At 47.1% G+C, this 13,675-nt stretch overlaps 1 protein-coding gene across 2 annotated transcripts in view; it reads left to right on the forward strand.

Moving 5' to 3' along the window:
• The window catches only part of FBXO31 (F-box protein 31), a 29,138-nt gene extending 15,673 nt beyond the window's left edge, over positions 1–13,465 (forward strand). For both annotated transcript variants that reach the window (XM_084812821.1, XM_084812820.1), the window contains 7 exons: positions 1,560–1,636; positions 3,275–3,442; positions 3,612–3,686; positions 6,710–6,819; positions 7,958–8,111; positions 9,358–9,719; positions 11,117–13,465. In XM_084812821.1, coding sequence (XP_084668947.1) covers positions 1,560–1,636; positions 3,275–3,442; positions 3,612–3,686; positions 6,710–6,819; positions 7,958–8,111; positions 9,358–9,719; positions 11,117–11,339 — 1,169 coding nt within the window. In that variant the 3' untranslated portion in view covers positions 11,340–13,465. The remainder of the gene's footprint in view (positions 1–1,559; positions 1,637–3,274; positions 3,443–3,611; positions 3,687–6,709; positions 6,820–7,957; positions 8,112–9,357; positions 9,720–11,116) is intronic.
• Positions 13,466–13,675: the final 210 nt, after the last annotated feature.

Here is a 13,675-nt window from a genome sequence, read left to right on the forward strand (position 1 = left end):
CACTGCTGCAAGGGCAGGAACAATCCCAGTGCCCTGGACAATGAAGCATTCTGTCCATTTCTTTTCCTGCTTTGCCCACAGAACCACAGCTATGTTTTACTCTAGTGTTGTCAATTGAGCTTCTATCTACAAATTGGCTGAGCTATTTGTTTGTTTGTTTGTTTATTTATTTCATTTATATCCCGCCTTTTTTCCTCCTTAAGGAACCCAGGGCGGCTTACACAATCCTCCTCCTCCATTTTATCCTCACAACAACAACCTTGTCAGGTGGGTTGGGCTGAGAGTCTGTGACAGGCCCAAAGTCACCCAGTGAGCTTCCATGTCTGAGTGGGGACTAGAACCCGGATCTCCCGACTCCTAGTCCAACACTCTAGCCACGACACCACACTAGCTCTCTTGAAGTAATAATAATATATGTATATAGCACTTTCGAGCTCAAAGCATTTCACATGCATTATCTAGTGATCCTTACAACAGCCCTATAAAGTAGACCACTAATGTTACGCCAGTATTGCAGAGGGTAGGGTGGCTTAGTAAGGCAGAGGCAAGATTTAAACTGGGGACTTCTTGATTTAGAGCTCAGTCTCTTAGCCCCTACATGACACCAGCTTCACATAGCATTGTCTGCATGCAGGGCTAAAGTTGAGGATCATGCTGGCTCTTCCAGGATGCATGTCCACCTCTGTCCACAGTGATGTTTTATGGCGCACTGTTTGACTCCCTCATTGACTGTAGGGCCATGTGTATTCCATGCAAGCATGAAGAGGAATAAAATACACAAAATCTAGTATTAATGACAGAATCCATAATCCTGAGAATCTGAAACTACTACCTCTTTAAAAATGAAAAAGAAACAGCAGCTAGTTTCTAGCTGTGAAATTGGGGAACGCCTGGTAAAATGTCAAGAAGTGCCTGAATAAGGACTAAAACAGCCATGCCGTGGCAAATCCATGATCAGATCTCCTGGAGCCTTTAAAGGAGCTGTATGGAAGGGGAGTTAATTAGCTCAGGGCAGCGGTGCTGGGGGAGAGGGTTTTTAACTTTTCCCTAATAAAAGTCCCCTGCCCCACTGCTATTCGCTCCATCAGTGGTGGGGAAACAGGTGATTGTATCTGACTGTCTTCCCACCGCCAAGCAAGATTATTAGCAGATTGGGAGGGGGGAGTTGATTGTGAAAACAGCATGGGGGGAAATTTAAAACCTTCTCCCCCAGCACGGCTGCCTGATCCAGTTTCATTTCATTTCCCCCATCTGTACTATTCCCCCTAAGACTTCCATTAATATTGGAGGGAGGTCTTGACTGCCCTGCAGTCTTTACTTCTCTTCATGAGTAGCAAAAGCAGAATAAATTATACAAAATAAGCAGAAAGATGCAAAGTATTGGTTTCATTGGCATAATTGCTGCAGGGCATAGAGGGTTTTCGAGCTGAGTACATGGAGCTCTACTTTACCATCTCCCCCATGCAAGGAGCCTTTGGGAACACTTGGTGCTCTTCTTTGCTTCCAAAAATTTCCCTTTCTTCATATGTTATATCTCCTGCTTTTCTCCAATTCTCTAGTGCTCCATCGATACAGACACATCTTGGGCCTCTGGCAACCAGACATCGGACCATATGGGGGGCTGTTGAATGTGGTGGTGAGTACAGAGGCCTCCTAGACATGAAGCTGCCATGTTGGATAGAGTGTTGTGCCAGGAGCTTGTGCTCTCATGCTGCTTGAGGTGACCTTTCTTCTTCTTGCACTGGAGAATGTTTGGGGCCAAAGCAGACACCCGAGGTGGCTTAAAGCTATATGTTTCCCCTGTGTGCTTTCAGTGATTAGTTTTGAGCTTCGTTGTGTGTTGAAGCAATAATAAGGGTTAACAGCTCGGCACACGATTAAAGGCCTGTAGAAGTTAAGATGGGGCAAGAAGAGAGGACATCTTTAGGGTTGTACATGGGAAAGTGGCACAGCCAAGAGGTCAAGCAAGGTGGTTGCCTCAGGTGGTAGATTTGGGGTGGCATTAAGGGCAGCAGAGTTGGAGGCAGCAAGAACTGACACATCCGATGCAATCTACAGATACTTTCTCCTGTGCAGGCCCCATTGAAACAAATGGAAGTTGCAGAAGCATGTAGGAATCTCTTGCCCAGTTTCCATTCATTTTAATGAGGTTTGTGGAAGAGAATTTTGGTTTTGGTTTGTGCCCTGTGTTAATTGCTGGGAAAGAGCAGGTGCCCTTTGGATTTCCTGCCTCGGGCACCAAAATGCTTTCCCTTGGGCTGGAGAGTGGAGATGAGGATGGAGTGGATCACAGAATCATAGAATAGTAGGGTTAGAAGGGGTCTATAAGACCATCAAGTCCAACCCCCTGCTCAATGCAGGAATCCAAGTCAGAGCATCCCTGACAGATGGCTGTCCAGCCTCATCTTGAATGCCTTCAGCATGGGAGAGCCCACTACCTCCCTGATAATTGGTTCCACTGTCGTATTGCTCTAACAGTCAGGAAGTTTCCCTTGATGTTCAGCCGGAATCTGGCTTCCTGCAACTTGAGCCCATTATTCCGTGTCCTGCACTCTGGGATGATCGAGACAGGATCCTGGCTTTCCTCTGTGTGACAGCCTTTCAAGTACTTGAAGAGCGCTATCCTATCTCCCCTCAGTCTTCTCTTCTCAAGGCTAAACATGCCCAGTTCTTTCAGTCTCTCCTCATAGGGCTTTGTTTACAGTTCCCTGATCATCCTCATTGCCCTCCTCTGTTTGTCTGCATCCTTCTTAAAGTGTGGTGCCCAGAACTGGACACAATACTCCAGGTGAGGCCTAAGCTCATCTTGGTTAGAGGTTGGGCCTCATCTTGAGGCCTAACCCGGAGAGAGAGATGCATATTCTGTATTGCTCACTGCCAGCTGGAGGGTGTGAATCCTTGTCAACTTGCTGAGAGAAGAGCTGCCAACTTGAGGTGCTTTCCACCTAATTAGTTTGAGGCTCTGTATATGTGTTCTCTTATCAGCACAGTTGCTCTCTGGAGCTTAAAGAGCCTGGGGGGCCAACTTGCTTTGCAAGAAGAACTGAGCATTTGAAAGCTATCTAAAACAAGCTCCCCTTCCCCTCAGAGAGGATGCACTGTGAGCAGCTGAGCAAGAACAGCATTTCTGGAAGGCAATTAGCCAACTTTGAAGATGAGTAACTCTGACCCAGAAGGCTTTGGGGCAGAGCTGCTATCTTGGAAGAAGCTTATCTCAGGGGAAGGGACTGAAAGGCAAGCAGATCTTGAGTCTTGCTGATCTTGCCCTTGACAGGTTGATGGCTTGTTCATCATTGGCTGGATGTACTTGCCCCCCCATGACCCTCATGTGGACGACCCAATGAGATTCAAGCCCCTCTTCAGGATTCACTTAATGGAGAGAATGAGTGCCACAGTCGAGTGTATGTATGGCCACAAGGGACCCCACAGTGGGCATATTCAGGTGAGTCTCCTGTTTTGTGCGGTTGCCTGGCCAGGCTGCCACAGATGCTAAAAGAACACTTGTGTTCTTGGGTCTTCTGTGCCGTGGTCATTTTAAGCAAGTTTGTGGCTGTTTTCAAGTGAGAGTTCATGGCTTGTAAATCCTGATCTCACTTCATTAATTTGTACAGATTGTGAAAAAGGATGAGTTTTCAACCAAGTGCAACCAGACAGATCACCATCGAATGTCAGGAGGAAGGCAAGAGGTAAGCCCTGCTCTGGAAAGAGATGATCATGCCAAAGTGCACCCTAAGCTATTCTCCAGATGATGATGATGATTACTATAAAGCAGCCTTCCCCAAGCTGGTGCCCTCCAGATGTGTTGGACTGCAACTGCAACTCCCATTATTCCCAGCTAGGAGTCCAGCATATCTGGAGGGCACCAGCTTGGGGAAAGCTGCTTAAAAGTGTCTAACAGAGGAACCCTATGCATTTTTACTTAGGCGAAAGTCATGCTGAGTTCATTCAGGCTTATCCCCAGCTACATGTGTTTAGAATTACAACTTACAACTGCTAGGTGCTGAACAACATGGAAAAGATCAAACAGCTCCTGCCCATGGGCTTATGATCACTGGGTGACCCCTAGAGCAATTCATGTAGTAGTTGTAAGTGTTGCAACAAGGGAAATACCTTTATGGGTGTTTTTTTAACCTTTAACTTTATTGAGAGGATTTTTAGGTACCACAATAGCATAAACAAAGTTACCAACAGCATATAGAAAAGAACGCTTCAAGGTCATCTTGGCTTATTCCAAGGACTATTCTACCATATTGAAAGTGATCCTTTCTCCTACACCCCGAATAGCAGTCAGGAAACAGGTATAGATTAATAAAGAGTTTGATAGCAAATAAATACCTTTGTATACTTCTGGTTAGAGTGTGGCATTTCAAATCTTCCTAAACAACTGTAGTTATGTGGCTGCCTGGGGACACCATGAGACCCTAAGACATCTCTGAAAATGTGCCTGTTATGGGACACTCACTCAACTTGTGAATCACCAGCTTTTCCCCCCTGAATAGAAATGTATGTGTAGGCTTGAGTTGATTTGTTGAACAAGCATCTTGTGGCTTAGATTTGTTCAGCAAATCAACTGCGTTCTCTGACGTGCAACCCGGGAAAGAAGGTTGCGAAGCAGGGAATGGCTTATAGCTCCCTTTAGCGGACACGCACGCACACTCTTGCTGGATCAGGCTCCATGTCTCTGTACTTCCAGTAGAGGAGGAGAGACAGTTAGAGGAGAGGACAAGTGAGCATGCTGTCTCCCGCCACCCAGTTGCTCCCCCTGCATGCAGGAGAGGCTAAGCAACCCAAGGACACTCCATTGTTGGTTCGCTTAGTGTTGTGTGCAAACCAGGAACTCTGAGTTATTGTGGGAGAGACAACCCAGAGTTAGTCTCTGGGTTATCTGTCCCCGAACAACCCAGAGTTCCTCCTGCTTGCAGCGGAAACTGAACCTGTGTCTGCAAGGTTGTAAGTCTCTGTTAGAGCCACCTGTGCAATAGACTCATGTGATCTGCACCACACAGTGGGCTGGATGTGCATTAGGGTCCCAAGTTCTGTATTGTCTTTCAGGATTCTTGCCCCACCCAGCCCGCTCCTTATCCATGGCCCAAAGTGCTGTCTTCCATCACCTGGTGAAACAGAGAGGGTGTGCACAGTACAGCCGAAAACTAAATGTCAGCGGTGTCTGAAGGCCAGACTTGGGGCAGGGGTGGAGAGCTTCTCTTTACAGCTCATCATCTGCCATGAGGGATTAATGTCACATTCAGCAGTGCAGAGTTAATGCTAAACTGTTGCTGCTGTGCTCCAGCAGGCAAATGCCTGAAGAAAGAGCTGCTGATTGTCAAGAGGTGGATAGGATGGCGGGGGGGATCCTATCATGGATTCTGTGGAAAGATCATTAGGATAAATTAGGCTATTAGTGTCTTCAAACGGTTCAGTGTGTACTGTAACACTAAAACAGCACCATGCCCTCTATAGCAGATTCTTTTTTTTATTGCTCCATCTGGAAGCAAAGGCTTGAATCGGAGCTTTGGAAAGATTTGAAAGAGATGGTGGGTGGGTTCGCACATAACGCTAACTTATGGTTTTGGTTGCTGAATTCCAGGTTGTTGTATTGTGCAAATCCAGTTAGGATAACAAACCACGGTTTGTTAACCACAAACCACCCAGAACCCCCCCCCATGGTTTGTTGTTGGGATGTGAATTCTGGGTTGTTTAAACCATGGGTTGTCATTACGTGTGAACCCAGAATTGTGGGTTGTTCATGTGGTGTTTCGCCAGGCTACAGAGGCGGTGGGCAAGTGGTAAAACACAACAACCAGTCACTCTACATGCCAGCACTACAGTGTCTCAAAGGCATTTGGGGTACAGGGAGGGAGCAGGCAAACGAGAAAGGAAACAAACAACCCAGGGATTCAGAAAGCAAATGGCAGTCTGTCAGACAAACCCTGGGTTGGGCAACAAACCATGGGTTAAATAAAGCACAAATTGGCATTATATGCAGACCAGGTCAGTGTGTAAGTGAGAGAGTGATTGGCTGTGATTGCAAGTAATGCTTAGCCATGGTTTATGGTAACCATGGTTTGTTGCTTTAGCCATGAATTGCCATGCAGACAAGCAAATGAACTTTGGCTTGTTTTCCCTATTTCTGGTTTGTTTCTCTCCCACCAATTTTGCCAGCCTTCGGAATGGTTTCGTTTTCAAGCTGCCCTTGCCGAGCACCGCTGTTTCAGGGTGGACAGCAGCACAAACAAGCAGGGATAAGCCTGGTTATGGGTTCAGACATCATGACAAGCTATGGTTTAAACAAGCCAGGCTTCGTAAGCCAAGAACAAATCATATGTTCTATTTGTGTTTTGTAGCTAGTTAACAAACTATGGTTTGTTTGCAGAGATGGGTTCAGACATAACAAGCCAGATTTCAGCAAACTACACCGTAGCTTAGCATTATGTATGAGCCAGACCACAGAACATACAAAAAGTGGTGAAATCACCCTGCCCTTTGGCTCTGTAAATGGACCAGTTTAAGACATGACTTCCTCCCAATGGAATTCTGGGAAGTGTAGTCCAGGGAAGGCGGGCTATAATGTACAAGCAGCCAGCAGAGAGATGGGACAGTTGCCTGCTGTTCAAAGGGACTTGTGCGGTCTTAAGCTCCTATAAGAGGAATGGGTGCCAGGCAACTGTGACTCATTGGCGTTGCTTCTCTCATTCGGGTGCTGTTGTAGGAATTCCGGACGTGGCTGCGAGAGGAATGGGGGCGGACTCTGGAAGACATCTTCCACGAGCACATGCAGGAGCTCATCTTGATGAAGTTCATCTATACTAGTCAATACGAGTAAGGGTGGGGTGGGGTGAGGGTAACCTTTTTTCCTCAACTGCTTCAGCCCCCCCCCAATGAATTTTGATTTGAGAATAAATTGTGCTAGCAAGCGATACAGTTTTGCACTTCCCCAGGGGATTAGAGGTTCCAAGGGGAAGTGCTCCCCAGGTTTGGTTTCTTCTTTCTTGAGAGAGTGCTGGGGACCTATGGGGCCTTTGCAGTATTTGCTCTGTTCACCAATATGCAAGTAGATTGTAAGTGGAGGCAAAGAGGCACTCCCACAAGGCAGCCAATCTGCTCTCCCACATCAGATTCCCTGATAGAGGCCCTATATTTCCCAAGGTACTTTCAGCCAGTTTGGAGCTTTCTCTTTCCCTTCCTCTGACTTAGTTCACTCAAACCTGCCCTTCCCCAAGCCAGGGATGGGGGAACGTATGGCCTCCAGATGTTGTCAGATTACAACTCCCAGCAACCTTAGTCAGCATGGCCAATGGTCAGGGACACTGGGAGCTGTAGTCCAGAAACATCTGGAAGGTCGCAGGTTCCTCCACCCCTGCACAGAGCTGAAGGATGGAGGTGTCTCCTTCCTCAAGCTCTGAGGGATATTTCAATCCAACACAAGAGAGATTTCCAGGATCTTCTCAGCATTAGCTCCCACCAGCTGCCCATTTTGGGCTATTAATCAGAAATCTACCTAACAAACGGGACTCCTCGGTGGGCAGAAGAGCACCCAACCTAATGAATAAGCTTGCTTTTGCAAAATTCTGTCCCCAGAGTTGATTCCCAAAAGCTTTGGATGTATTTGGTAAGAACTGAAATTATGCAGGAGGATGGGAATGAAGGAACAGCCATGACGGTGAAGAATGGAGGTAGCTGGGCTGGGGAAGGGGACTAGAAAGTAGTCCAGGGGGAGGGCCAAAGGTGCTATGCAGTGCCATAGCTTTCAATCTGTTCACTACCAGAAGCCTGCTTATACATGGTGAAGCTTCCCTCCATAAGCAAGAAGGCTAAAAACTTGATTTTGTGGTCTGTTGCTTTGAATAACGAAAGCTGACTTTGTCAAATGTCTTATAATAACTGATTCTGAGGTTGCCCTAAACAGGGCCAGCCCCATCTGCATTAAATCAGCCAGTGGCTATTTTTTTTATTTCAGCAACTGCTTGACCTACAGACGCATCTACCTCCCTCCACATGGTCCCGATGATCTCATCAAGCCAGGACTTTTCAAGGGGACATATGGGAGTCATGGTCTTGAAATAGTCATGCTGAGCTTCCACGGGAAAAAGGCCAAAGGAACTAAAATCACAGTGAGTATCTAGTTTTCTCCTGTTTGATTCTATGTTGCCTTGGCTTTGGGATCACTGCCTGTTCCACTTTCCCCTCCTAACCTGCCTGTCCTCTTACAGCAAGGCTAGGCGCATTCAAGGGGATTGTGTGGAGCAGGGCAAGTGTGAGGCCATTTTATGGCTTGGAAACCTCTGTGGGAAAAGTAACAAATGTTTGTAACCAGGAATCTCCAGTTCAGAAATGGCAATAAAGTGCCTAGTTTGTATGCTTATAGACAATTTCCTTGGGTGCACTATTCCATGTTTAGACTCCCTTGTGGAATTTCATATTGCATTCAGCTTTTCCTTGGGTAGGGGCTACCAAAGTAGAACTGAGGAGAAGAGTTGAATGAAGTCTGGCAAGGACGGAAGAGCGCAGGGGCCACAGCAAGTGGCTGATGGCGATATGTCCCATCCCCTGGTCAACGGCACACTCATCCCAACGTTCTCTGAATCTGTTTGTCTGCTTCCAAGACAGGCTGTGTTTCCAATTTATGTTTTGAGGATTTATGCTGGACCGTATGGGCAAGAAAAGACTGTTGGAAGAGTGAATGAGTTTTACTGCTTCTTAGACTGGCAGGACAAAGGGAGAGAGGAAGGCTTACTGGCAGTGGTGAACAGAGGTGAGGAGAGAAATTTACTAGTACCAGAAGATATAGAAGAGCCAATGCTGTGGTGGCTCAATGCAGCATTTGGGAAGGGAAGGACCAGAATAGGGGTGTTGAACCTCTTTCAGTCTGAGGGCCAAATTCCATTTTAGAGAAGCTCTTGGGTGGTGGATGGTCCAGTGGCAAAAAGGGTCAGGCCAAAACTACCAAAAATGTCAGCGTCTTTTAGCTTAATGCTTTTACTGCCAGTAACTAAGCCTTAGGAGAGACATTTGAATCTTTTAGAATGGGGAAAAACTGCACAAATGCTGGGAAGCCACACAACTGTTGGGGGGTGGGGTTGGGGGGGCCTGGCCCTCTGGGGAACCCCGGAGGGCTGAGTTTGGTCCCTGTGCCTAAGGCCCTCTGCCCCCAGATTAGAAGATGTTTGGGTAAGGATGGGGAGGCTATTCAAGTCATAAGGAACAACATAGGAGAGACAAAGATTGGCAGTAGAAGTGAAGTGAGGAGTAGGAAAATGGCAAGTTCAGAGTGTTATGGAGTCTTTGAGAGTGATGGCTCTTTGCTGTGAATGCAGGGTGTTTCATGCGGAGTTGTTCCACTGTCTTGCCTCTCTCCAGGGTGACCCTAACATCCCAGCAGGCCAGCAGACAGTGGAGATTGACCTGGTGCATCCCATCCAGCTGCCAGACATTGAAAACCTGAGCAACTTCAGTGAGCTGTCCCGCATCGTCCTGGAGGTGCAAGAGCAGGTGCGGCGGGAGCAGCAGAGGCAGGAGGAAGGCCTCCAAGAGGAAAAGGGGCAGGAAGAGGAGCACCAGCCACAGCCAGCAGGCTCTCAGCAGGAAGGGGACAGAGAAGGAGCCCCTGAGGCTGAAGAGGCAGCAGCAGCTCAAGACCAAAGGCCATCCTCATGTCCCTTCGTACTGCCAGGTGGGATTGCGTCCAGGAATGAAGATTACCCTCGGACCTGCAGAGCCTGGTAAATGTTGAGAGCAAAGAGTTGTGTTTCAAGTGTTGTTCTTGGATAACGCAGAGGGTGTTTATCCACAGATATCCATTGGGCTGTTGTCCAATCCAGCCAAACCCTGGAAAACTCCAGTTCCTGCAACTTGTGTGATCTTTGCTCAAGTTGCTTAAAGGCCCAGAAAAAGGCTTCTCTTGTGTGTCAGGAGGCTGGGCTGTTCTTAAGGGCCTGCCTAAGAACAAATATACCTGCCCAGACCCTAAGATCATATTCAGAAGCCCTCTTCCACCAAATGAAGTGAGGCGAGTAGCTACTAAAAAGAGGGCCTTTTCAGTGATGACACCCTGGTTGTGGAATGCTCACCACAGAGAGGCTTGCTTGGTGCCTACATTGTGGTCTTTTGGGGGCCAGGTAAAGACTCCCTGGCTTTTTAGCCTTTCCGTTAAAAAAAAAAAAAAGGCATTCATGCATTTTTAGAACTTTGCACTGCTGATGGCATCTATCTTGGTTCTTACTTTGGTTTTATTCTATTTTAAACATATGGGGTAGAATCCAACTGAAGTCCTTTTTAGAGTAGAGCCATTGAATGGGACTCACTAACTTAGTTCTACTTAGAGTAGACCCATTGAATGGGTCTACTCTAACTTAAGTCCCATTCATTTCAGCGCGTCTGCTCTAAGTAGGACTTGAGTTGGATTCTGTCCCACTGTTTTTATATTATGTTCTACTACAGTATTGTATTTTATGGTTTAAAGTTCTGTTTTGTGAAATGCCAAGAGAGCTTCAGCTAATGGGCTGTATAGAAATATAATAAATAAAATAAACGGGAGTGGTAAAGAGAACAGTGGTCCAGGGCCCTCTTAGTGGCAACGTTATTTTCTTTTTATTTATTATAGTCCTTTCAATCTTACCTGTTTATAAATATCCCCCCCCCCCCGAAAGGCAGCTTACGATAATGAAAATTAAAATCAAAATAATTAAGCATGTCAGAATCTGGAGGAAGAAATAAAAACTCTTTAAAAAATACTAAGAGGAAATGCAAGATGAGCGCCCCCCCCCCCCCATACTACCTTTCACTGAAAAGAGCTACAGTGGCTGAGTGAGACTGCCTACCAATGTCAGGGGTGGAGGGCATTTGGTTCAATCTGTTAGCATATACCTGAGTAAGGGTGTAATGCTTTTTAGAAGAGACAGGAAACCTGAAGCTCTGGAAGTAACATGATGGGGATTGCTGGGCAGATCTGCCAGGGCACATTAAATAGTGGCCCACGCTAATGTTCCTTGAAAATGTCCATCTGAAGATGGAGGTCAGGTAACCAGACGATTACACTTCTTAGGGCAAGTTGTGTCACGCCGGGATTCCATAGGGCAGATCGCTCACGGTGTCCTTTGTTTTTTGCTTTTGTGCTTAGCTTCTATGGGACAGGGCTCATAGCTGGCCACGGCTTCACCAGTCCCGAGCGGACACCTGGCGTCTTTGTCTTGTTCGATGACGACCGTTTTGGTTTCATCTGGCTGGAGCTGCAGTCTTTTAGCCTCTACAGTCGGATCAAGGTCTCCTTCCAGAATGCAGAGGCTCCATCGCGGGAGGCATTTGATGAAATGCTGAAGAACATTCAGTTACTGACCTCATGATGGTGGCTGCCCAGCAGCTGGAGGAGACAGGAATCCACTTTTCCTGGCTTAGGGGACAGGGCACTTGCCCTTGGAGTGAGAGATAGCATGCACTTCTCAATAAGGCCTTGTTACCAAAACGTACTCACCTGCTCCTTAGCGCACTAACTATACTTCCCCGGTATGCTGTGTATAGTTTGTAATATAGCTCTGCATATTGGGAGGGCAGCCTGTCGAGACAGCAGATAGCATGCTTGTGTTTTTCTGTTATTTTTTCCCCCAAAAGGTTGGTGCCTGAGTTGAGACAAACAAATCCAGCGCCTTGCAGAGAATGTAAATAATCGAATGGCAGTTCTGAGCGTGTGAGTGTATATTAAACTACCGATGGCCGTTCTCCCTCAGTGAGCCAGCTGTTCTTCAGGTGCTTCTGTAGCCTCTGGCTTCTTTTCTGAACATGCCCCTCTCACTTTAGAACCATGACTGCTTTTTAAATAGTGATCTGCTGTTAACTATCGCAAGAGTCAAACGTTACTATGTCTCCCTTTTGCTCCAGGAAGCTTTCCTTTAAATGTAAACACAACTGTAAAGGCTGGCATGCCTGTTGGGGTTGCCAGGTCCTGACTGGGAGGGCTCCCCCTGCACTGAAGAGGAGGAGTGTATGAGAAAACATGTCCACTACAAGCACCACACTGGCTTCTCTTGCCTTCCTGTTCCATAGGTCCATTTGCCTACCCTTGGCAAAGGGGACCAGTGGAGCACTTGGGCAGAAGGTGCCACTATTGTTGTTTGTGCTTCTTCTTTCTGCCTCTGAGCTTCTCATTTAATTTGGGTCAGAGAAACTCCTGCAGGGTTATTTTAGTGTGGTGTTTATTTTTTAAAAAAATGTTGTTATCATTATTGAAGGAAGTCCAATAGCAAGCCTCTCTCACTCTCCCTTCTCTCCCTTTCCAAAGCTAATCAGCCATGTGTGCCTCTTGGGCTGTGTAAAAACTCAATGCTGGAGCCACTGTCAATTAACAGGGCACTCCCCAACCTGCATTCCTCTCCCCGCTCCCCATCCCTGCTTTTGTAGAAGGGGGAGGCTCTCCATAGAATCAGCCTGTGACACTCTATTGTACGTGTCTAGGAAAAGAAGCAGGGTGATGACTCAGTCTTGGGTACCATTACAGAATTCAGAACGGCGGCCTCCTTTGGGCACGCTGAGTGGGTCCTTTCAGGTTCTCATCCTTATGGGTCCAAGCCACCTCTTCTTGGTAGCTGTGCCCTTTCTTTCTTTGTGCCATGTGTGTGGCCCACACTTTAAGATGCATCCAGCACTCAGTGTTCTCGTCCCAGTTTGGCATCCCCTGCAAGCCTTATTGGAAACTGCTTGACCCTCATGCACTGCTAGGGTTTGATCTGTAATCTCTCTTCAGCCAGTCTTTTCGAGATCCTTCATGGCAATAGCCTTCTTTTGAGCAGCTGGAGCTTGCAAATATATAACTTACTTGCAGAATCTCTTGGGTTTTCCCCCTCTGTCCTCCTTTGGGAGCCCAAGCCACAATCACAGATGGCAGTGCACCCTCAGGCCTCTTTTTCACCCTCCACCCCACTGTTAACTGCTCCTGTTTTGGAAAGTGTTGCATCTCAGCTTTATTGTAAAGTGGTCACTGCCATATAATGCATATTGAATTACGGTTGTATCATATGAGAACAATTGTAATCACTTGCATTAACAAGCAGGGTAGTTTGGCAGATCTACCATAGCCCTGAGAAAGAGGAGGAGATGGTTTTTAATCTCTCACAGCACCAACAGCAATAAATCAGTTCTTTGCCAAATTGGCAGTCCCAAAGCTACACTCTAGCCAGATTAAAACCCATAAATCCAGTCCCATAACAAGAAGAGGGTGAGAGGAAGGGTGGGGTCAGGGATGGTGCGGGTAGAAAGCAGGGACCTGCTGGAAACAGGTAGGCATGGGAGACTTAAGCAGGGAGCCAGGGCTGGAGACACACACAAGGAGGTGAAAAGGCAGGGGAGGGGGGAATGAAACTTAAGGATGAGGCCAGAATTCTTGAGATCTTGTCAGCAATGCAGAAGAGAATCTACTTTTATGGGCACCCTCCAGCTGATTAGCCTGCAGTTAGTTTGAGTAACCAATCCAAGTGGAGTTGCTGCAGGCCCAGGGGTGGGGAACCTATGGCCCTCCAGAAGTTGGACCCCAACTCCCATCAGCCCATGAGCATGACAGGTGGACAGGAAGTTGTACTCCAACATCGTCTGGAGGGCCACAGGTTCCCCACCCTATAGGTTATTGGACTTCTAGGTTGGCTGCAAGAGGGTTTTAGTTGCCATCTCCTTTGCAGACTCAGTAGATTGT

Source organism: Heloderma suspectum, chromosome 8 (assembly GCF_057233095.1).
Source record: "Heloderma suspectum isolate Gila_16-S chromosome 8, 16-S_ref, whole genome shotgun sequence".
Lineage (NCBI taxonomy): Eukaryota > Metazoa > Chordata > Lepidosauria > Squamata > Helodermatidae > Heloderma > Heloderma suspectum.